Source organism: Bombina bombina, chromosome 9 (genome assembly GCF_027579735.1).
Source record: "Bombina bombina isolate aBomBom1 chromosome 9, aBomBom1.pri, whole genome shotgun sequence".
In the NCBI taxonomy this organism is placed as follows: Eukaryota; Metazoa; Chordata; class Amphibia; order Anura; family Bombinatoridae; genus Bombina; species Bombina bombina.
The window spans coordinates 210,242,164-210,268,122 of record NC_069507.1 but is presented as its reverse complement, the minus strand read 5'-3'; the positions used below and the strand labels follow the sequence as shown (position 1 = coordinate 210,268,122).

The 25,959-nt window shown below is 39.5% G+C and overlaps 1 protein-coding gene across 1 annotated transcript in view; it reads left to right on the top strand.

Moving 5' to 3' along the window:
- The first annotated feature begins 525 nt into the window (after positions 1–525).
- The window catches only part of STK32C (serine/threonine kinase 32C), a 149,895-nt gene continuing 124,461 nt past the window's right edge, over positions 526–25,959 (top strand). The window contains exons 1-3 of the mRNA XM_053692592.1: positions 526–659; positions 15,754–15,927; positions 19,021–19,058. Of these exons, the coding sequence (XP_053548567.1) occupies positions 541–659; positions 15,754–15,927; positions 19,021–19,058 (331 nt within the window). The 5' untranslated portion in view covers positions 526–540. The remainder of the gene's footprint in view (positions 660–15,753; positions 15,928–19,020; positions 19,059–25,959) is intronic.

Genomic DNA, 25,959 nt, shown 5'->3' with positions numbered 1-25,959 from the left:
TCTTTCTGAAGCAGTAAAAGAAAGAGGATGTATTGCTGTATTGTGGACAGTTTATAGGTCTTATTAGCAATTTGATTGGTTATGTCATTTTAGTTTAATCAGTTCTCTATTCTGATTGGTCACTGATGTATTATTTGTTTTTTACTGTCTACTTTTTAAATTTGACAGTTTGTTGTATTTTCATCTATACTTTGAATAACTGCATTTAAGTAGTAAAGAGAGAGAATGCAAAATATGAGTCTCTGGTCTTGTAATAAAATTGGAAAGTTGTTTAAAATTGTATCCTCTATCTGAATAGATAAAGAATTTTTTTGAGTTTAGTGTCTCTTTAATGTTGTTTTATAAAACAAACTGACATAAATTTCCATTTGTTGATGATAATTAACATTGTCAGCACTTTTTGATGTAGAGGTTATGTTTATTGTTTCTGTGTTTTTTTGTTACTAATTTCAAAGACTCTAATTAATATTCTTTTTTTCCTCCTTTTCTTCTTTCATACAACTGTAGGTTTGTATTGTTCAAAAAAAAGACACAGAAACAATGTATGCCATGAAATACATGAACAAACAACAATGTATTGAGCGGGATGAAGTACGAAATGTTTTTAGAGAATTAGAGATCCTCCAGGAAATAGAACACGTTTTCTTAGTAAACCTTTGGTAAGTACATTTCTATTATTTCTAAGAAACAAAGAGCTATATATTTTTGTTGGCTGTCAGTAATATTACTAGTTCAACTTGTACATTACAACATCAAACTGTATTAAATGGTACTAAACAACCTATGCCTATAGACAGCGAAGGTCCCTAGGGGCGACACAATTGGTGTCAATTGTGTAGATACAATATGTATAAATATATATATATATATATATATATATATATATATATATATATATATATATGTGTGTGTGTATGTGTGTGACATAAATAGACACTAAATGGAATGTTAAATGAAAATGTTACATTTATTTCAGTCCAGGGTGGGAAAAAGGGGAAAATAACAATGTCAATTCCTTTGTGGTGTCTTAAATCAGATTAGGATCTCAAAATAAACCCATATATAAATCTTCTCATTTAGGAAAATGGGATATGGTGAATTCTCAAGGCTGCTCCTCTCCTTAATATTTGGATGATAAACAATCTGTGTGGAGACACAAATAACGGAGTGCGCCACCTAGTGTAAAACTGTGGTGTACCAAACAGATGGATAGAAAGAAATCACTGTACTCACAATTGTGGCAGCACCAATGTGCTAAGTGACACAGACTGGGATCTCTCAGTGTCCCACCTCACTGCTCCAATGATTATGTGGTCAGGCAGATTCACTCCTCTCAAACAGACTTGTGCTTGTAGTATAAAATAGGTGTTTATGAAAAAAAAATAAAAACAACTCTTCAACATTAGGGTGATACAATTGCCCCTTGAGGCACTTGCTAAGCGTTTCTCAGCTGTAACTCGCTGTTTCCTCAGGCATATGTCACTTACTAACAAGCACGGCCTATTTAAACATACTAACTACCTATCAGGATTTAGCATCTGCTCACACCCACTTTACCTCATGTGTTGCATGTCAAAATAATCAAAAGTGTTAACAACATAAAAGTAACTGGTTACAGTACAACATATTATCTAAAACCTTTATATCATAGTATTAAAAGTCATACGTATATATTCTATTAGTCCTCTCATTTGATGGAAATCCTAGATCCATAGTATGTGTATAAAGCGAACTTGCTTATATTAATAATAACCCTTATGTGTTTTTGGTTCTATAACCTATGACCTGTGTACCTAGTAGTGATTTGTTCGCTATACCTATCGATGGCAATTTATCAACTCCTCCAATTTGTTTTGAGATGTCAATATCGTATATATAATTCTCAGGTCTACCGGTTTAGTTTTAAATAAACTTTTTTCTCCAAGTGTTATTTATTTGTGAGAGCACATCCGTGTTTAAGGACGTGTGTTTTAGGAACATTATGAATAACGTGTAAGTGGGGGGAGGGGGGGGAGTCACACATTGTAATAGGCTTCGATCGGGAGGTGCGACGAAAGCCCTGGTAGTAGGCATATGGATCTACAAGTTTTCAATCATTATCTCCAATGGGTCTAAACAAGAACGTTGATATGGCAGCTTTTAACTAATCAAACACAAATGTGAGCTCATTTTGAAGGAACTAAATATCTAAATATCAACATCCAGTATTATTCATAGATCACACCAGCATCTGAAGGATAATCTAGTATATCTCACAAATAAATAACACTTGGAGAAAAAAGTTTATTTAAAACTAAACTTAAGAATTATATATACGATATTGACATCTCAAAACAAATTTGAGGATTTGGTAGATTGCGAGATCGATAAGTATAGCGAACAAATCACTACTAGATACACAGGTCATTGGTTATAGAACCAAGAATACATAAGGGTCATTATTAATATAAGCAAGTTCGCTTTCTACACATACTATGGATCTAGGATTTCCATCAAATGAGAGGACTAATAGAATATATAAGTATGACTTTTAATACTATGATATAAACGTTTTAGATAATATGTTGTACTGTAACCAGTTACCTTGTTGTTAATACTTTTGATTAATTTGACATGCAACACATGCGGTAAAGTGGGTGTGAGCAGATGCTACATCCTGATAGGTAGTTAGTATGTTTAAATAGGTCGTGCTTGTTAGTAACAGACATATGCCTGAGGAAACAGTGAGTTACAGCTGAGAAACGCGTAGCAAGTGTCTCAAGGGGCAATTGTCTGTTTGAGAGGTCTGTTTGAGAGGAGTTAGTCTGCCTGACCACATAACCGTTGGAGCAGTGAGCTGGGTCACTGAGAGATCCCAGTCTGTGTCACTTAGCACATTGGTGCTGCCACAATTGTGAGTACAGTGATTCTCTTCTATTCATCTGTTTAGTACACCACAGTGTTACACTTGGACGCGCCCTCTGTTGTTTGTGTCTCCACACAGATTGTGTAATAAATGGTATGTTTCTTGGTGGAAATAGATGGACTCACTCTGTTAAAGGGACAGTCTACACCAGAATTGTTATTTTTTTAAAAGATAGATAATCCCTTTATTACCCATTCCCCAGTTTTGCATAACCAACACAGTTATATTAATATACTTTTTACCTATGTGATTATCTTGTATCTAAGCCTCTGCAAACTGTCCCCTTATTTCAGTTCTTTTGACAGACTTGCATTTTAGCCAATCAGTGCTTACTCCTAGCTATCTCCACATGCTTGAGCACAGTGTTATCTATATGACACACATGAACTAACACCCTCTAGTGGTAAAAAACTGTCAAAATGCATTCATATAAGAGGCGGTCTTCAAGGACAAAGAAACTAGCATATAAACCTCCTAGGTTTATCTTTTAACTAAGTCTACCAAGAGAACAAAGCAAAATTGGTGATAAAAGTAAATTGGAAAGTTGTTTAACCCCTTAATGACCCCAGCACTTTTTCATTTTCTATCCGTTTGGGACCAAGGCTATTTTTACATTTTTGCAATGTTTGTGTTTAGCTGTAATGTTTCTCTTACTCATTTACTGTACCCACACATATTATATACCATTTTTCTCGCTATTAAATTAACTTTCTAACGATACCATTATTTTCATCATATCTTATAATTTGCTATAAAAAAATGACAAAATATGAGGAAAAAAACACACTTTTTCTAATTTTGACCCCCAAAATCTGTTACACATCTACAACCACCAAAAAACACCCATGCTAAATAGTTTCTAAAATTCGTCCTGAGTTTAGAAATACCCAATGTTTACATGTTCTTTGCTTTTTTTGCAAGTTATAGGGCAATAAATACAAGTAGCTATTTCCAAACCACTTTTTTTCAAAATTAGCACTACTTACATTGGAACACTGATATATTTTGTTTTAGAAGACATCCCAAAGTATTGATCTAGGCCCATTTTGGTATATTTCATGCCACCAGTTCACCGCCAAATGCGATCAAATAAAAAAAATTGTTCACTTTTTCACAAATTTTTTCACAAACTTTAGGTTTCACACTGAAATTATTTACAAACAACTTATGGCATGAATGGTTGTAAATGCTTCTCTGGGATCCCCTTTGTTCAGAAATAGTGATGTTGCGAATAGTTCGCCGGCGAATAGTTCCCGGCGAACATAGCATGTTCGCGTTCGCTCTGCAGGCGAACATATGCAATGTTCGATCCGCCCCCTATTCGTCATCATTGAGTAAACTTTGACCCTGTATCTCACAGTCTGCAGACACATTCCAGCCAATCAGCAGCAGACCCTCCCTCCCAGACCCTCCCAGCTCCTGAACAGCAGCCATTTTAGATTCATTCAGAAGCTGCATTGTTAGTGAGAGGAGGGACAGTGTAGCTGCTGGTGATTTAATATGGAAATTTATAGCTAGGCTAGTGTATTCAGTGTCCACTACAGTCCTGAAGGACTCATCTGATCTCTGCTGTAAGCACAACACCCCAAAAAAGCCCTTTTTAGGACTAGAACATCATTTTTTATTTATTTTTATTTTTTTCCTGTGTAATCTAATTGCAGTTGCCTGCCTGCCAAGTCACTTGCCCAGTGCCACCACTCATATCTGGTGTAACAGTAGTGTAAATTTTAAAAAAAAAACTTTTTTGACTGTGAAACATTAGTCTGCTAGTGTAATCTAATTGCAGTTGCCTGCCTGCCAGCGTGTGTGCCAGGCCCACTTGCCCAGTGCCACACCACTCATATCTGGTGTAACAGTAGTGTAAATTTAAAGAAAAAAAACACTTTTTTGACTGTGAAACATCAGTCTGCTAGTGTAATCTAATTGCAGTTGCCTGCCTGCCAGCGTGTGTGCCAGACCCACTTGCCCAGTGCCACACCACTCATATCTGGTGTAACAGTAGTGTAAATTTAAAAAAAAAACTTTTTTGACTGTGAAACATCAGTCTGCTAGTGTAATCTAATTGCAGTTTCCTGCCTGCCAGCGTGTGTGCCAGACCCACTTGCCCAGTGCCACACCACTCATATCTGGTGTAACAGTAGTGTAAATTTAAAAAAAAAAAAAACTTTTTTGCCTGTGAAACATCAGTCTGCTAGTGTAATCTAATTGCAGTTGCCTGCCTGCCAGCGTGTGTGCCAGGCCCACTTGCCCAGTGCCCCCACTCATATCTGGTGTAACAGTAGTGTAAATTTTAAAAAAATAAAAAATTTTGACTGTGAAACATCAGTCTTCTAGTGTAATCTAATTGCAGTTGCCTGCCAGCATGTGTGCCAGGCTCACAGCGTATACTATGCCCACTTGCCCAGTGCCCCTACTCATATCTGGTGTAACAGTAGTGTAAATTAAAAAAAACAAAAACTTTTTTGACTGTGAAACATCAGTCTGCCTGTGTAATATAATTGCAGTTGCCTGCCTGCCAGCGTGTGTGCCAGGCCCACTTGCCCAGTGACACCACTCATATCTGGTATAACAGTAGTGTAAATTAAAAAAAAAAAAAAAACTTTTTGGACTTTGAAACATCAGTCTGCTAGTGTAATCTAATTGCAGTTGCCTGCCTGCCAGCGTGTGTGCCAGGCCCACTTGCCCAGTGCCCCCACTCATATCTGGTGTAACAGTAGTGTAAATTTAAAAAAAAAAACTTTTTTGACTTTGAAACATCAGTCTGCTAGTGTAATCTAATTGCAGTTGCCTGCCTGCCTGCCAGAGTGTGTGCCAGGCTCACAGCGTATACTGTGCCCACTTCCCCAGTGCCCCCACTCATATCTGGTGTAACAGTAGTGTAAATTTTAAAAAAAAACTTTTTTGACTTTGAAACATCAGTCTGCTAGTGTAATCTAATTGCAGTTGCCTGCCTGCCAGCATGTGTGCCAGGCCCACTTGCCCATTGCCACCACTCATATCTGGTGTAACAGTAGTGTAAATTTAAAAAATAAAACTTTTTTGACTGTGAAACATTAGTCTGCTAGTGTAATCTAATTGCAGTTGCCTGCCTGCCAGCGTGTGTACCAGGCTCACAGCGTATACTGTGCCCACTTGCCCAGTGCCCCCACTCATATCTGGTGTAACAGTAGTGTAAATTAAAAAAAAAACTTTTTTGACTGTGAAACATCAGTCTGCTTGTGTAATCTAATTGCAGTTGCCTGCCTGCCAGCGTGTGTGCCAGGATCACAGTGTATACTGTGCCCACTTGCCCAGTGCCACCACTCATATCTTGTTTAATAGTAGTGTAAGTGTACATTTAAAAAAATAAAAACTTTTTGGACTGTGAAACATCAGTCTGCTTTTTTGTATCAGTCTCACAGCGTATACTGTGCCCACTTGCCCAGTGCCACCACTCATATCTTGTTTAATAGTAGTGTAAGTGTACATTTAAAAAAAAATGACAGGCAGAGGCAGGCCACCCCGCAGGTGCCGTCGTGGTCGTGGTGCTGTGATTCCCTTTGGCACTAGAATAATGCCCAGTGTTCAGAGGCCACGTCCCATGAACTCGAAAAGGTCTGAGGAGGACATAGTTGACTTTATAACACAGGACACCCAATCTTCTATAGCTTCCGCTCCGAACCTTGACGCACCATCCTCCTCCAGCTTATCTTCGGGCACCTCTCAAGTTACCACTCGCCCGCCTGCCGCCACCATCAACACTAGCACCACAGCCGCTTCACTTGATCTGTCAGAGGAGTTTTTTACACATCAGTTGGATGAAATGAGTGATGCGCAACCATCATTGACAGAGGATGTAGATAACAGTGATATGTCTCAGTCAGGCAGCATTACAGACATGGACGTACGGTGTGATGATGATGATGTTGTACCCGCTGCTGCTTCCTTTGTTGATTTGTCAGATACAAGTGAAGCGGTTGATGATGACGATACGTCCATGGATGTCACGTGGGTGCCCGCTAGAAGAGAAAAAGAACAGGGGTAAAGTTCAGATGGGGAGACAGAGAGGAGGAGATGAGTTGGAAGCAGGGGGAGGTCGTTGCAAGGAGCTAGTGTCACAGTCAGACAGCATGCATCGGCAACCGGGGTCAGCCAGACAGCACGCCAATAAACGCATGCTGTTGCCACCACCAGAATGCCGTCATCGCAGAGCTCAGCAGTTTGGCATTTTTTGTGTGTGTCTGCCTCTGACAACAGCGATGCCATTTGCAACCTGTGCCAAAAGAAACGGAGTCGTGGGAAGTCCAACACCCACCTAGGTACAACTGCTTTGCGAAGGCACATGATCGCACATCACAAACGCCTATGGGATATGAGTAGAAGCAGCACACAAACTCAAAGCTGCCATCCTCCTCCTGGTCCAGCATCTTCAGCCACGTCAACCACTGCTGTCCTCCTTGCCCCCTCTCAACCATCCGCCAATCCGGCTCTCTAACGGAGCAGTTCCTGCTCATCTGCCCACAGTCAGGTGTCTGTCAAGGACATGTTTGAGAGTAAGAAGCCAATGTCACAAAGTCACCCCCTTGCCCGGCGTCTGACAGCTGGCTTGTCTGAACTGTTAGCCCACCAGCTTTTACCATACAAGCTGGTGGAGTCTGAGGCATTCAAAAAATTTGTAGCTATTGGGACACCGCAGTGGAAGGTACCCGGCCGAAATTTCTTTGCACAAAAGGCAATCCCCAACCTGTACTCGATTGTGCGAAAGGAAGTAATGGCATGTCTAGCACACAGTGTTGGGGCAAGGGTCCATCTGACCACTGATAGCGGGTCTGCAAAGCATGGTCAGGGCAGGTATATCAACTACACTGCACATTGGGTAAACCTGCTGATGGCTTCCAAGCATGGAATGCGTGGCTCTGCAGAGGAGGAGTTGGTAACACCGCCACGACTTGCAGGCAGGCCTGCTGCCACCTCCTCTACTCCTCCTACTCCATCCTCTTCCATAACCTCCTCGGCTGAGTCCTCTTCTGCTGCTGTGTCTTGCTCCACATCAACGGCACCCCCCCAGCTCCGCAGGTATTATTCCACATCCTGGACACGGCAGTGTCAAGCCGTCTTGGGGTTGACTTGCCTGAAAGCAGAGAGTCACACCGGACCAGCACTCCTGTCCGCCCTGAACGCACAGGTGGATCAGTGGCTGACTCCGCACCAACTGGAGATCGGCAAAGGGGTTTCGGACAATGGAAGTAATTTGGTGGCGGCATTGAAATTGGGCAAGTTGACATATGTGCCGTGCATGGCACATGTGTGTAATCTGATCGTACAACGCTTTGTGCATAAGTATCCAGGCTTACAGGACGTCCTGAAGCAGGCCAGGAAGGTGTGTGGCCATTTCAGGCGTTCCTACACAGCCATAGCGCACTTTTCCGATATCCAGCAGCGAAACAACATGCCAGTGAGGCGCTTGATTTGCGACAGCCTGACACGTTGGAATTCAACACTCCTAATGTTCGACCACCTGCTCCAACAAGAAAAAGCCATTAACGAGTATTTTCTATGACCGGGGTGCTAGGACAGCCTCTGCGGAGCTGGGAATTTTTTTTCCACATTACTGGGCGCTCATGTGCAATGCCTGTAGGCTCATGCGTCCTTTTGAGGAGGTGACAAACCTAGTCAGTCGCACCGAAGGCACCATCAGCGACATCATACCATTTGTTTTCTTCCTGGAGCGTGCCCTGCGAAGAGTGCTGGATCAGGCCGGAGATGAGCGTGAAGAGGAAGAGTTGTGGTCACCATCACCACCAGAAACAGCCTTATCAGCATCGCTTGCTGGACCAGCGGCAACGCTGGAAGAGGATTGTGAGGAAGAGGAGTCAGAGGAGGAATGTGGCTTTGAGGAGGAGGAGGTAGACCAACCACAACAGGCATCCCAGAGTGCTCGTTGTCACCTATCTGGTACCCGTTGTGTTGTACGTGGCTGGGGGAAGAAGATACCTTCAGTGAGATCACTGAGGACGAGGAACGGGACATGAGTAGCTCGGCATCCAACCTTGTGCAAATGGGATCTTTCATGCTGTCATGCCTGTTGAGTGACCCTCATAAAAAAGCTGAAGGAGAACGACATGTACTGGGTGTCCACGCTACTAGACCCCCGGTATAAGCATAAAGTGCCTGAAATGTTACCGAATTACAACAAGTCGGAAAGGATGCAGCAGTTCCAAAATAAATTAAAAAGTATGCTTTACACAGCGTATAAGGGGGATGTCACAGCACAACGGGAATCTAACAGGGGAAGAGGTGAAAGTAATCCTACGACTCCCATGACCACGCCAGCAAGGACAGGATGCTTTACAGACGTGTTGTTGATGGAGGACATGCAGAGCTTTTTAACTCCTATGCATCGCCACAGCCCTTCGGGGTCCACCCTCAGAGAACGACTCGACCGAATGGTAGCAGACTACCTCGCCTTAACTGCGGATCTCGACACTCAGAGGAGCGACGAACCCCTTGACTACTGGGTGTGCAGGCTTGACCTGTGGCCTGAGCTATCCCAATTTGCGATAGAACTTCTGGCCTGCCCCGCTTCAAGTGTCCTGTCAGAAAGGACCTTCAGTGCAGCAGGAGGTATTGTCACTGAGAAGAGAAGTCGCCTAGGTCAAAAAAGTCTAGATTACCTCACCTTTATTAAGATGAATGAGGGATGTATCCCGAAGGGACTGATATTAGGTGATACATTCGAGTAAAAAAGCCTGATGAGATGAGCTGCCTTGGGCTAAAAATGGTCCACACGCTGCTGTATTTAATTTTCGAATGCCGGATGACTTGCGTGACTTATCCACCACCAACTAGGGTTCAAGCCGCAATGTTTTAGGGCACTTTCAGCTACAGCAGCGGCTGCAACAATACCTAATTTTTCAGGCATGTGTACATGCCTAATTTTTCTGGCCTCTGGTGCAGCACTGTGGCTTCAAAAACCAAGCCAATAAAAAAGGCACATAACAGGGATTAAACTGATAGGAATAGTACTACTTAACACACCACTCCTATCTGGTGGCACATTAGATTGCATGCGCAGTGCCCCAAATTTGAAGTAGGAGGACCGACCAAGCATCTTTTTCCATCTCCCGGTTGCTAAAATCCGTGCCATATACACGTCCCCTGATAGGGGACGGAACAGGGATTAAACTGATAGGAATAGTACTACTTAACACACCTTATAATAACGCAGAGAGAGACAACGCAGAGAGAGGAGTCTGAAGAAGAGGAGTCAGAGGAGGAAGGTGGCTTTGAGGAGGTGGAAGACCAAACACAGTAGGCGTCCCAGGGGGCTTGTTGTCACCTTTCGGGGACCCTTGGTGTTGTCCGTGGCTGGGTGGAGGAAGAGACCTTCAATGACATCAGTGAGGACAAGGAACGGGACATGGCTAGCTTGGTATCCAACCTTGTGCAAATGGGGAGTTTGTGGTTGTGCAAATGGACTGTTTGCGGTTGTTTGCGGTGCGTTAAAGGGACAGTCTAGGCCAAAATAAACTTTCATGATTCAGATAGAGCATGTCATTTTAAACAATTTTCCAATTTACTTTTATCACCAATTTTGCTTTGTTCTCTTGGTATTCTTAGTTGAAAGCTTAACCTAGGAGGTTCATATGCTAATTTCTTAGACCTTGAAGCCCACCTCTTTCAGATTGCATTTTAACAGTTTTTCACCACTAGAGGGTGTTAGTTCACGTATTTCATATAGATAACACTGTGCTTGTGCACGAGAAGTTATCTGGGAGCAGGCACTGATTGGCTAGACTGCAAGTCTGTCAAAAAAAAGGGGCAGTTTGCAGAGGCTTAGATACAAGATAATCACAGAGGTTAAAAGTATATTATTATAAATGTGTTAGTTATGCAAAACTGGGAAATGGGTAATAAAGGGATTATCTATCTTTTAAAACAATAAAAATTCTGGTGTAGACTGTCCCTTTAAACAGGGAGTTTGGTCTGTCACTGTGAAGCGGGCATAACCCTTACACTACCTGATCGATACAACATCATACCTGATGTTTTAAAGCATGTTATTCCAAACAATTTAGGAATTATAGGTGATTTATGCCCTTTAAAAAATTACATCAACTATGTAATTTTCCATGGGAGTTTTGCCATGGATCCCCCTCCGGCATGCCACAGTCCAGGTGTTAGTCCCCTTGAAACAACGTTTCCATCACTATTGTGGCCAGAAAGAGTCCCTGTGGGTTTTAAAATTCACCTGCCCATTAAAGTCAATGGGGGTTCGCCGGTTCGCAAACTTTTGGGGAAGTTCGCGTTCGCTGTTCGCGAACCCAAATTTTTAGGTTCGCGACATCACTGTTCAGAAATAGCAGACATATATGGTTTGGCGCTGCTTTTTGGTAATTAGAAGGCCGCTAAATGCCGCTGCGCACCACACGTGTATTATGGCTAGCAGTGAAGGGATTAATTATGGGGCTTGTAGGCAGCTTGGAGGGTTAATTTTAGCTTTAGTGTAGTGTAGTAGACAACCCAAAGTATTGATTTAGCCCCATTTTGGTATAGTTCATGCCACCATTTCACCGCCAAATGCGATCAAATAAAAAAAATTGTTCACTTTTTCACAAACTTTAGGTTTCTCACTAAAATTATTTACAAACAGCTTGTGCAATTATGACATAAATGGTTGTAAATGCTTATCTGGGATCCCCTTTGTTCAGAAATAGCAGACATATATGGCTTTGGCGTTTCTTTTTGATAATTAGAAGGCCGCTAAATGCTGATGCGCATCACACGTGTACACCCCCTGATCCCTCCCAAACAGCTCTCTTCCCTCCCCCACCCCACAATTGTCCTCGCCATCTTAAGTACTCGCAGAAAGTCTGCCAGTACTAAAATAAAAGCTATCTTTTTTAATTTTGAAAAAAAAGTTTTTTTTGGGATATTTACATATGCTGCTGTGTAGGATCCCCCCTTAGCCCCCAACCTCCCTGATCCCCCCCAAACAGCTCTCTAACCCTCCCCCTCTAACTTATTAGGAGCCATCTTGTGTACTGGCAGCTGTTTGCCAGTACCCAGTTTGCAAAAAAAGATGATTTTTTTAATTTTATTTTTATTTTTTTCTGTAGTGTAGCTTCCCCCCCCAAACACCAAACCCCCCACCCCCTCCAAGATCCCTTAGATTACTTTTATTTCCCTTCCCCCTCTCTCCCACTTTTCTGAGAAACATTTTCTGTAGTGTAGCGGTTCCCACCCGCTCCCGCCCCGTGCCCATCCGCCTCCCACATTGGCTCCCACCCACCAACGATACTGGCCATCAATGTCCGGTGCAGATAGGGGCCACAGAGTGGCTCTCTCTGCATCGGATGGCCAAGGAGGGTTATTGCAGGATGCCTCGATATCGAGGCATCACTGCAATAACCGGAAAGCGGCTGGAAGCAATCAAGATCGCTTCCACCGCTTTTCAAGACCGACGATGTGCAGGGTACATCCTCGGTCGTTAAGGGTATTTTTTTGGAGGACATACCCTGCACGTCGCCGGTCGTTAAGGGGTTAAAATTACATGCCCTATCTGAATCATGAAAGTTTATTTTGGACATGACTGTCCCTTTAATATTATTTAGAAGAACTGTTTTAGTTAAATCACTTTACTTTGCCAACTTAAATATCCCTAAAAAAATGAATTAAGCATACTTAAAATCATATTGCAATGAACATTAATGGGACATGGTACCCATATTCAAAGCAAGATAAAAACTCAACCAGGAACAAATAACGGATCAGTATCTTGTTATTTGGTGGCTCACCACCTACGTCCAGTTTCTTTTAGCACAAGTATGTTTTTCACAGAGAACTTTCCTGAAGTATATCAGTCTGATCCAGGATGGTACAGCCCCTAAACACCAGGCAATCTTCTTCTGAATGAGGAACATGGTAATTTACTGCAGATTATTTTTTCGGTTTAGCCAAATGCTTAATCACTTAAAGGGACAGGAAACCCCATAACTGTATTTCCTGGTTTGGATAGAACATACAATTTTTAAACAACTTTCCTTTACTTCTCATCAAATTTGCTTTATTGTCTTATTATCTTTTGCTGAAAAAACAGCATTGCGCTACTGGCAGCTAGCTGAACACATCCAATCAGCCACTAGCACCCACTAGTGTAGGATATGTGCTTATTCTTTTTCAACAAGAGATACCAAGAGAATGAATCACATTTGAAAACAGAAGTGAATTTAAAAGTGTCTGAAAATTACATGCGCTATCTGAATCATGCAAGTGAAGCAGCATATTTGTATTTGTAAAAGGCTGACTATAAAATATCATATGAACATGTCTAGATAAAAAAAGGAAGATATTTACTTCATAATTTCCTCAATACACACATCCTATTGTTGAGGAATTGTAAGCATCCAATACAGATGCTTAGGGGCCTATCTATCAAGCCCCGAATGGAGCTTGATGCCCCGTGTTTCTGGCGAGCCTGCAGGCTCGCCAGAAACAGCAGTTATGAAGCAGCGGTCACAAAGACCGCTGCTCCATAACCTGTCCACCTGCTCTGAGCAGGCAGACAGACATCGCCGGAAATCAACCCGATCGAGTTCGATCGGGTTGATTGACACCCCTCTGCTGGCGGACCATTGGCCGCTAGTCTGCAGGGGGCGACGTTGCACCAGCAGATCTTGTGAGCTGCTGGTGCAATGCTGAATACGGTGAGCGTATTGCTCGCCGTATTCAGCGAGGTCTGGCGGACCTGATCCGCACTGTCGGATCAGGTCCGCCAGACCTTGATAAATCGGGGCCTTATTCTGGAACTAGCAAGGGAGTGTGCATCCAGCAAGTGTGGACACAGTCACTCTCTCTTTGAAATTTATCAGAAAAGAAAACTACTACTAATTTAAAGTTCAGACTAAGGGGCATATTTAAGAAGATGCGAGCGGCAGGGGCGTATTATGGCCTAGGCCAACAAGGCCGGTGCCTAGGGCAGCAGATTTGGGAGGGGCAGCACATCTGCCCTATCCTCTCTCTAAAAGCCAGCACACAGTACAGTGAGCAATACAGTGCAGGCTTTTACAGAGAAGACAAGGCACATGCACTGATTAAGGTCACTCTTTACAGGCAGTGCTTCATTAAACCATTGCTTCATTTAGAGTCGCCGGCATTTTTGCAGTGGAAGCGTTCTTGGTGAGAAACTTGCCCGGGGATATGCTTACAAGGTGAGGTTGGAGAAGACCTTGTGCCAATATGCTGCCTCCCCTTGTCAACTGTGGTGGATCTGCGAGCGCAGTGCTTATCGCAGGTCTTAGTTACTAACAGACTGGATGGGTCTGTGCACTGCTTAGATCAGCTTGTGATGTCTAATCATAATCTCTCAGTGCTAATGTATATTAGCTACTAATAGCTAGCTTTCGCTGCATTCATGAACCCACTAAGTAAATAGTAAATGGACACATAAAACATTTAATTACTTGAATGATGGTAATTACTGTTTGTTGTTGCATGTAAAGGGCAGTGATAGTTTTCAAAGTGTATTCTTCTTTCCCTCCCTTCCTCTCTCCCTTCTTTCCCTTTATTCCTCCCTTCCTCAACTCGCTCCCTCCCTTATTTCTTTCCCTCCCTTCCTTCCTCCCTACCTTCTTTCTCTCAACTCCCTCCCTTGCTCCCTTCTATCACTTTCTTTCCCTCCCTTCTTTCCCTCCCCCATTTTCTCCTCTCCCTACCCACTTTTCTCTTCTCCCTCCCTTCCTTCTTTCCTTTTCCTCCCTTTTCTCCCCTCCCCTTCTCTCAGGGAGAAAATGGTATGAGATGCATGCAATTCAACCCACCTGTATGCAAGTGTTTTGCTAGCCATTTTCTTTTGAATTGTTATGAAAAAAAAAAAATTACACACTGACCCAAAAAAATATTAAGGGGGAAAAAAGACCTAAAACCTTTTTTTTTTTTTTGGGGGGGGGGGCAGCAGAATGTTGAGTGCCTAGGGCAGCACAAAACCTAAATACGCCCCTGGTGAGCGGACATGATCTGATATTGCGGATCATGTCCGCTGCACATTGATAAATGCCGACAGCATACGCTCTCAGCATTTATCATTGCACCAGCAGTTCTTGTGAAATCTGCCGCTAGCATGGGGTGTCAATCAACACGATCGTATTCGATCGGGTTGATTTCCGGCGATGTCTGTCCGCCCTCCTCAGAACAGGCGGTCAGGTTATAGAGCAGCGGTCTTTAGACCGCAGCTTCATAACTTGTGTTTTCGTCGAGCCTGAAGGCTCACCAGAAACACAGGGCATCAAGCTCCGTTCGGAGTTTGATAATTCGGCCCCTAAGTGCTATTGCATTGCCCTGTTATCATGCATTTCTTGACTATACAAATCTACTGTATTTACTGGTCCATTAACAATTGAAACTAAGTATTGCGTAATGAATAATCATTGCTTTGTTTAGCATAAGCTGTCAATAAAACTGATCTATTTCACACATTTCCTGTGTCCTCCCTTTATTCAGTACTAATAGTTACCTTAGCACCCACGTGCAAAAAATGTACAACATTCTTCTAGACATTTTTGCATCAATTGCTGCCATATAGCGCTTAAGACCCATGCATGCTCCTAAGCGTACCTCAGTATGCTCTCATGGAAAGAAGCTAAGTTTCATAAAGAATATAAAGAGACTAAAGGTACATTTGATCATAAAAGTAAATAGGAAAGTGTTGGTGGGGGTTTAATTGTATGTTCTGTCTGAATCATGAAAGTTTCATTTTGACTTCAAAAAATGCTCTTCCGACCCCTTTAAGTTACATGTCTAAATAAAATATGTTCTATAGATTCTTGTGTCATGTTTAGAGCATTACATCTGTTCCTTTTTGTTTGTTCCAGGTATTCATTCCAGGATGAAGAAGACATGTTTATGGTTGTAGATTTACTCTTGGGTGGAGATCTTCGATATCATCTACAGCAAAATGTCCAGTTTACAGAGGAAACAGTTAAACTCTATATCTGTGAAATGGCGTTAGCTTTAGATTACTTAAGAAGTCAACATATAATACATAGGTACAGTTAAAGCATTTTATTAATAACCTAAGGCTACTGTATTTATGAATCATCATTTATAGAGACTGGTGGATTAAACCTTTTGTTGGTGGTTGAAATATCTGTAAAATTCTAACATATAGTAGTACATCTGTGCAGTGTTTATCAGATCAGTGAACAAGTAGGGGTTTAAAACAGTCTGTTTTATTGTTGTAATAATAAAAATACACTGAGTAGTAGCGTATACTTAAAGGAACAGTCAACACAAAAATTGTTATTGTTTAAAAAAAAGATAATGCCTTTACTACCCATTCCCCAGCTTTGCACAGCCAACATTGTTATATTAATGTACTTTATAACCTTCAAACCTCTACATTTCTGGCTGTTTCTAAACCACTAAAGACAGCCTCTTTTTATTAGCTTTTCACAACAGGAGACTGCTAGTTCATGTAGGACATATAGATAATATTGTGCTCATGCCCATGGGTTGTGCACAACACAGCACTAATTGACTTAAAGGGACAGTCAATACCAGAATTTTTGTTGTTTAAAATGTCAGATAATCCCTTTATTACCCATTCCCCAGTTTTGCATAACCAACACAGTTATAATAATACACATTTTACCTCTGTAATTACCTTGTATCTAAGCCTCGGCAAACTGCCCCCTTATTTTAGTTCTTTTGACAGACTTTCATTTTAGCCAATCAGTGCTGACTCCTAGGTAACATCACGTGCGTGAACTCAATGTTATCTATATGACACACATGAACTAAAGCCCTCTAGTGGTTAAAAACGGACAAAATGCATTCAGATTAGAGACGGCCTTCAAGGTCTAAGAAATTAGCATATGAGCCTACCTAGGTTTAGCTTTCAACTAAGAATACCAAGAGAACAAAGCAAAATTGGTGATAAGTAAATTGGAAAGTTGTTTAAAATTACATACCCTATTTGAATCATGAAATATTTTTTTGAACTTCACTGTCTCTTTAAATGCAAGTCAATAGATAATAAACAAAAAGTCATGTGATCAGGGGGCTGTCAGTAAAGGCTTAGATACAAATTAATCACAGAGGTAAAAAGTGTATTAATATAACAATGTTTTCTGTGCAAAACTGGGGAATGGGTAATAAAGGGATTATCTATCTTTTTAAACAATAAAATATTTTTAGTTGACTGTCCATTTAATATAAATTACTGAGCTATGTATTATTCAGCACTTTAAATGGATTTTTTACTCTAAGTCAATGATTTACATACAACATACAATTTTAACAACTGTTTTATTTACTTCTGTTATGAAATGTGTTTTATTCTATTGGTGTCCTTTGTTTATGGAGCCCTTTGTTTAAGGAGCAGTAAAGCACTACTGGAAGCTAGATGAACACATCTTGTGAGCCAATGACAAGAAACATTGATGTGACGACCAATCAACAGCTAGCTCTAGGTAGTGCATTACTGCTGCTTATTCAGTAGCATTTTGCGCACATGAAGAATTGCTAACTTCAATGCACGTTATTGAAATATTAAATATAAACTATTAAAAAATATTAATAAAAATGATTACAAATTATTATACATACTGTAAAATATTCTAAATAATCCACAGAATAAATATACATACATTTTTTATAGTATGTATAGTAATTTTTGATAATATTTCATAATATTTTCTAAGTGTTTATAATTAATATTTTAGTAATACACATTAAAGATAGCAATTCTTCTTCATGTGCACTAACCCGACCGACTCAGCAGCAGTAACGCACTACCTGGAGCTAGCTGGTGATTGATGTTGGGTTCCATATCCCTTTAACGTGACTTCCAGCATTTCCTAGACACTATGCAGAATGTGGAAGATGGAGGCCTAATCAGGGAGATCTGGGGACCGAGTAATGTTGCAGCTAGGGATGGGCGAATGTTTCGCAACATTCGAAAGATGGCACGAATTTTAACACGTTCGTTCTAATCGAATTTCAAATGTATACATAACATTCTAACATTTGATTTTCGAATGTTCGGTTTCGAATTTTATGATTACATTCGAAAATATTCTTTTCGAAAAATTTGAATTTAGATTGTAATGGTATTTCTAATGCTTTTTCTTTAAATGTAATATTCAAATTATGCAATATTCTATATAGAAACATTCGAAATGATATATTTGTATCTATTATGTATCAATTTACTAGATTCCCGCCCTACCACATGAACTATTGAACTTCTGAATAGTGTTTGTTAAATAGAATGTTAAATTCGAAATTTCGAATGTGGACATTCGATATAATTATAAACATTCGAATTCGAAAGTGACATTCGAAAACTGTAAATAACATTTGATTATAGAATTTTTAAGAATATTCGTTCTTATCAACATTCAGATTTATAATTCGAATTTCGGTAATAACATTCGTTCCACATTCGAAATTCGAAAATGTACACATTTGCCCATCCCTAGTTGCAGCATAGGTGGAGTTTGGTGGAGAACTGGGCACCTCTGGGCAATCAGAAAGAGAATTGGTAGTGTTGCCAATTTGTTCTTGGCTAATCAGGATATTCATATTGTCATGGGGACCTTCAGGAAGAACAATTTACAGAGCTCATAAATCATGAGAGTTCCACAAAACCCAGGACAGTTGGGAACTTTGTGCTAATGTTAATATTTTGTTTGTGAACATGTTTAAAGGTGATTTGTTCATTATTTTAACACCTTTAACAACTGTATTTACTAAAATGTGAGGTTTGGGAGATATCATGAGGAAAATAGCTTTAAAAATGGTTTCTGATGGTTTGCATAGTGTTGGTTAAGCGCCTCAAAGCTAAATATCTGATGAGCTAACTTGGTGCTAAGTCAATTCAAAACAATAATAAAAAATCTTCTTAGTGGCACACATACTCAATGTAGTAATAAACCCCATTGATGTTAATTTTACCAAAGCAATCATCGATTGTCTATTTTTAATTTTATGATGCCATTGATATAGCTGTGTTTCTAATTTGTTGGAAATAAAAATTTACAATGTAGAAAATAAATATAATAAGTGGACTATTTTCAACAATTTTGAAAACTTTGAAGATCTTGCCATTTAATTAACATATTTTTGTTCTTTTGTAGAGATGTGAAACCGGACAACATTCTTCTAGACGAGCAAGGTCAGGAAATTCAATTGTAACATATTTAAGATATTTTGTGTTGGCTGCTGTGTGCATCACATACAAACGAATACATAAACTACAGATTATCGGCTAGTTTATGAGTTGTGCGTTAAGGTAAAAAAAGCAGCGTTAACAGGTCCTAACGCTGCTTTTTTACGCCCGCTGCTATTACGAGTCTTGCAGGTATAAGGGCACCGCACACTTTTTTGACCTTACCGCAAACCGACTTACGTAAACTTCGTAAACCCTTTTTTCTATGGGACTTCCATAGCGCCGGAATTACGAGTCTGTCCTGGGAGGCCAAAAAGTGAGCGGTAAACCCTCTACCTCCAAGATCCCTAAACGCATTCTAAAGTCAGTAGTTATAAGTTTTACACTACAACGCTGTAGCATAAAACTCATAACTAAAGTGCTAAAAAGTACACTAACACCCATAAACTACCTATTAACCCCTAAACCGAGGCCCTCCCACATTGCAAACACTATAATAAAAATATTATCCCCTAATCTGCCGCACCGGACATCGCTGCCACTATAATAAACATTTGAACCCCTAAACCGCTGCACTCCCGCCTCGCAAACACTATTTAAATATTATTAACCCCCTAATCTGCCGCCCCTAACATCGCCGACACCTACATTATATTTATTAACCCCTAATCTGCCGCCCCCAATGTCGCTGCAACCTATCTTCACTTATTAACCCCTAATCTGCCGCCCCCAACGTCGCCGCCACTATATTAAATTTATTAATCCCTAAACCTAAGTCTAACCCTAACCCTAACACCCCCTAATTGAAATATAATTTCAATAAATCTAAATAAAATTACTATCATTAACTACACTATTCCTATTTAAAACTAAATACTTACCTATAAAATAAACCCTAAGCTAGCTACAATATAACTAATAGTTACATTGTATCTAGCTTAGGGTTTATTTTTATTTTACAGGCAAGTTTGTATTTATTTTAACTAGGTAGAATAGTTATTAAATAGTTATTAACTATTTAATAACTACCTAGCTAAAATAAATACAAATTTACCTGTAAAATACAACCTAACCTAAGTTACAATAACACCTAACACTACACTATAATTAAATCAATTCCTTAAATTAAATTAAATAAATTAAATTAAATTAGCTAAATCACAAAAAAACACTAAATTACAGAAAATTAAAAACAAATTACAGATCTTTAAACTAATTACACCTAATCTAATAGCCCTATCAAAATAAAAAAGCCCGCCCAAAATACAAAAAACCCTAGCCTAAACTAAACTACCAATAGCCCTTAAAAGGGCCTTTTGCAGGGCATTGCCCCAAAGAAATCAGCTCTTTTTCCTGTAAAAAAAAATACAAACCCCCTGCCCCCAACAGTAAAACCCGCCACCCACACAACCAACCCTCCAAATAAAATACTAACTAAAAAAACCTAAGCTCCCCATTGCCCTGAAAAGGGCATTGCCCTTAAAAGGGCATTTAGCTCTATTGCGGCCTAAAGTCCCTAATCTAAAAAAATAAACCCACCCAATACACCCTTAAAAAAATCCTTACACTAACCCCCGAAGATTCACATACCGGGAGAAGTCTTCATCCAAGCGGCAAGATGTCCTCAACAAAGCCGGCAGAAGTGATCCTCCAGACAGGCAGAAGTGGTCCTCCAGATGGGCAGAAGTCTTCATCCAGATGGCATCTTCTATCTTCATCCTTCCGGCGTGGAGCGGGTCCATCTTCAAGACATCCGACGTGGAGCATCCTCTTCAAATGACGGCTTCTTCGTAATGAATATCACTTTAAGTGATGTCATCCAAGATGGCGTCCCTTAGATTCCGATTGGCTGATAGAATTCTATCAGCCAATCTGAATTAAGGTAGAAAAAATCCTATTGGCTGATGCAATCAGCCAATAGGATTGAACTTGCATTCTATTGGCTGATTGGAACAGCCAATAGAATGCCAGCTCAATCCTATTGGATGATTGCATCAATTTTATCAGCCAATCGGATTCTAAGGGACACCATCTTGGATGATGTCACTTAAAGTGATATACATTACGAAGAAGCCATCGTTTGAAGAGGATGCTCTGCGTCGAATGTCTTGAAGATGGACCCGCTCCACGCCAGAAGGATGAAGATAGAAGATGCCCTCTGGATGAAGACTTCTGCCCATCTGGAGGACCACTTCTGCCCGTCTGGAGGACCACTTCTGCCGGCTTCGTTGAGGACATCTTGCCGCTTGGATGAAGACTTACTCCCGGTAAATGAATCTTCGGGGGGTTAGTGTTAGGATTTTTTTAAGGGTGTATTGGGTGGGTTTATTTTAATGTTAGGGTTTTGTGCAGCAAAGGGCAATGCCCATCCAAATTCCCTTTTCAGGGAAATGGGGAGCTTAGGTTTTTTTAGTTAGTATTTTATTTGGGGGGTTGGTTCTGTGGGTGGTGGGTTTTACTGTTGGGGGGTGTTTGTATTTTTTTTACAGGAAAAAGAGCTGATTTCTTTGGGGCAATGCCCCGCAAAAGGCCTTTTTAAGGGCTATTGGTAGTTTTGTTTAGGCTAGGGGGTTTTTTTTATTTTGGGGGGGCTTTTTTTAATTTTGATAGGGCTATTAGATTAGGTGTAATTAGTTTAAAGATCTGCAATTTGTTTTTTATTTTCTGTAATTTAGTGTTTTTATTTTTTTGTGATTTAGCTAATTTAATTTAATTGATTTAATTGTATTTAATTTAGGGAATTGATTTAATTATAGTGTAGGGTTAGGTGTTATTGTAACTTAGGTTAGGTTTTATTTTACAGGTAAATTTGTATTTATTTTAGCTAGGTAGTTATTAAATAGTTAATAACTATTTAATAACTATTCTACCTAGTTAAAATAAATACAAACTTGCCTGTAAAATAAAAATAAACCCTAAGCTAGATACAATGTAACTATTAGTTATATTGTAGCTATCTTAGGGTTTATTTTATAGGTATTTAGTTTTAAATAGGAATAATGTAGTTAATAATAGTAATTTTAATTAGATTTATTTAAATTATATTTCAATTAGGGGGTGTTAGGTTTAGACTTAGGTTTAGGGGTTAATACATTTAATATAGTGGTGGGGACGTTGGGAGTGGCAGATTAGGGGTTAATAAGTGTAGATAGGTTGCAGCTACATTGGGGGCGGCAGATTAGGGGTTAATAAGTGTAAGATTAGGGGTTAATAAGTGTAGGTAGGTTGCGGCAACATTGGGGGCGGCAGATTAGGGGTTAATAAATATAATGTAGGTGTCGGCAATGTTGGGGGCAGCAGATTAGCGGTTCATAAGTATAATGTAGGTGGCGGCGATGTCCGGAGCGGCAGATTAGGGGTTAATAAGTATAATGCAGGTGTCGGCGATGTCGGGGGTGGCAGATTAGGGATTAATAAATGTAAGATTAGGGGTGTTTAGACTCGGGTTCATGTTAGGGTGTTAGGTGTAAACATAAAATGTGTTTCCCCATAGGACTCAATGGGGCTGCATTACGGAGCTTTACGCTGCTTATTGGCAGGTGTTAGACTTTTTCTCAGCCGGCTCTCCCCATTAATGTCTATGGGGAAATCGTGCACGAGCACGTACGACCAGCTCAATACTGACTTAAGCAGTGCTGGTATTGGAGTGCGGTATGGAGCAAAATTTTGCTCTACGCTCACTTCTTGCCTTTTAACGCCGGGTTTGTAAAAACCCGTAATACCAGCGCTGTAGGTAAGTGAGCGGTGAGAAAAAACTGCTTGTTAGCACCGCACAGCTCATAATGCAAAACTCGTAATCTGGCCGTATGTTTCCACTTACATTCCCAACTAATAAATATGATTCCGAGACTCTATAAATATGATCTTCTTTGCTTAATTGTGTGATCTTTGATGCATAAAGCAGTGGCATGCTAAAAGGATAGAAAAGCCAAAAATTAAATGTACATAATGTAGGTGCATTTCAATTTGAAATATAAGTATTTTTTCATTATACTTCCATTAGCAGAATTCCCTCTAATGAAAGTTATTACTGTTTTTCTGCGGCATATGCACATATCCTGTGAAGGCCCAAGCACCAGTAGTCAAACACCACATCTTCCTAGAGGGTCAGCAGTATCTTTTATGACAAATTACATATTCAGAAGCATTGCACACCCCAGCTACCTTTATGACCAGGAATGATGTTTAAATGCTGCTGCACTGGCCCCCGAAGGATATGTGGGTATGCCACTGAAAAATAGTAATATATTTTACTAGACTCAATTTTGCTAATGGAAGAATATTACAAAAATGCTTATTTTTCAAATTGAAATGTACCCATGCACATTTCAGTTTTGACCTTTCTATCCCTTTAAGGCTTTAAATAAAATATTGTATCTAAACTTATTTATCAACTTTCCTGGTTTATTATGAAATCCACCTCCTTAAATTAATTATTGAACCTGCAGTAAACACCCACACAATCAAATACAATCTCTTATCAACAACTGTTTATTTATTGAAGGTGATCAAGTGTTCGCAATATTTTTTTCTTTCTCTTTTAAATAGTTGGAACTACAGGTGCTATAGGTGCTTTTTAGTTATATCTTTGTCAGGTGGTGCACTTACAGGAGAATTCAGACATTTTCCCATCATTGGGAGTCTTGTATGATATTCAGAAGAATATGAGCAACTATTTTGGGATAATTACTTGATAAAAATTTGGCTACATGAGACCATTCTTACAAATCAAATGAAATGTATCATTTGTAGCATTGAATTAGGAACGGCATGTAAAAAATAAATGCTATCTTGGCTCACCCTGAAGATTGTCCTTTAGGAGGGACTGGGCCTAAAGAGACTCCTCCTCTTTCTCACATTGATCCTCATTTTATCCTGTCCTATGGATAGGTTAGATAGATACCATTAGCCAAAAGATTTGCCCTTCTAATACCTAGCGTTATTCTACATTGGTTTTGCTTATATAACTTATATTTAGTCTATGCTTTTATTTAAACTTATTTAATTTATATTTAGTCTATACATTGATTTAAACTTATATAACTTATATTTAGACTATGCTTTGATTTAAACTTATTTAACTTCTATTCAGTCTATACTTTCATTGAAAGGGGATTTACAATTCCTGGTACTGCTACCTTGGCTCTGTTTGGTCCTTGAGGTCTTCTTGCATGTCAGTGCCTGCAATGGGTATTTCTCTTGAATTTGGGATTATTTGAAAACAGCAGACTGTTTTGCATTTGAATTTATATTGTATACTACATTGTTGCATACTAGGCTGCTGTTACTGGATTGTGCCTGTGTAGACTTCCTAGTAGGGGGTCCTGTGTATTGTCGCGGATGGCAATAACATTTTAGAGACTGTGTTTATTTTGCCATTGCATGCACCTTTAATCACTCTGATATCTGTATATACATTTTTTAATCTGCTTATTATTTAACACAATCCTACTGTCTATAGTTTAATAGTGTCTTACTGTCAATCCCATTATGAAATATACAATCATATTTTTCTACTTTAATTACTTGGAGATGTATTACTTTGCGATAAAGGTAGTTGTTCTTGCTAGCAATTTTAACATTTCTTGCCAGTGTTTTTATTAATACATATGGATGTTTACAGTTATTTTTAATTTACTATTAAAGGGGCAGTCTACTCCAGAATTTTTATTGTTTAAAAAGATAGATAATCATTTATTACCCATTCCCCAGTTTTGCATAACCAACACTGTTATATTAATATACATATTACCTCTGTGATTACCTTGTATCTAAGCCTCTGCAGAATGCCCCCTTACCTCAGTGCTTTTGACAGACATGCAGTTTAGCCAATCAGTGCAGACTCCTAAATAACGCCACGGGAGTGAGCACAATGTTATCTATATGACACACATGAACTAGTATTGTCTAACTGTGAAAAACGTTCAAAATGCTCTGAGCTGAGAGGTGGTTTTCAACTGTTTTAGAAATCAGTTTGAGCCTACCTAGGTTTAGCTTTTCAAAAATACATCCAAGGGAACAAAGCAAATGTTATGATAAAAGTAAATTGGAAAGTTGTTTAAAATTGCATGCACTATCTGAATCATGAAAGTTTAATTTTGACTAGACTGTCCCTTTAAACGTGAATGTGAAGCTCACTTCATTCTCTATTTTTATATACAGATGAGTAACAACTTTTTTTTTTTACTTTCAAATTTAGTACAAAATGGTATCACCTTCAAATGAAAATACAGTAAAGAGAAACCATGATTAAAAAATACAACACTGGATATCATAAGAGAGACAAAATTCAAAGTATAAAAAAAAGAGAAAAATATCTGAAATATGTATTTGCTTTTGATACACCCTTAGTGCTTTGAAAAATATTAAATCTGCTTTAAAATGCTCCCTATGCAATAATAAAGCATAGAGAGATAAAAGCCTCGGCCGTGATTGTATTGGATTTTTATTTTGGCATAAATGTGCAGCTAACTTTCCTAACCTGATTGTTTGTCTGAATGTGGAAAATCCTTGCAAATTGTGTTTGCAATGAATTTGCATAATATCATTGTTAAAGGAAGTGAGTTCAAGGGGCAGATGGGGACAGGAAACAGGAAAAGTTCCATTGCAGTGTTTCTAGAGATTTCTTGCAGTTAGTCATATAATAAAGTTATTGCAAAAAAGCAGTCCGTCTCTCTCTTCACTAACTATATCAACAACACAAATATATATTATGAAGGATGTACTTGCATATATAAAATAACTATCTAATAATTCCTCAACTGAGGATGCTTCCTATTCTTCCGCATGTAAACATTGACTTGGATTGTCATTGCCTCTTGTCTTATTTAACATATTTTCAATGTTTTGGAGGAAGATTTGAATGTTTTACTTGTTTTTGATGATATTTTACAATTATATCCTATTT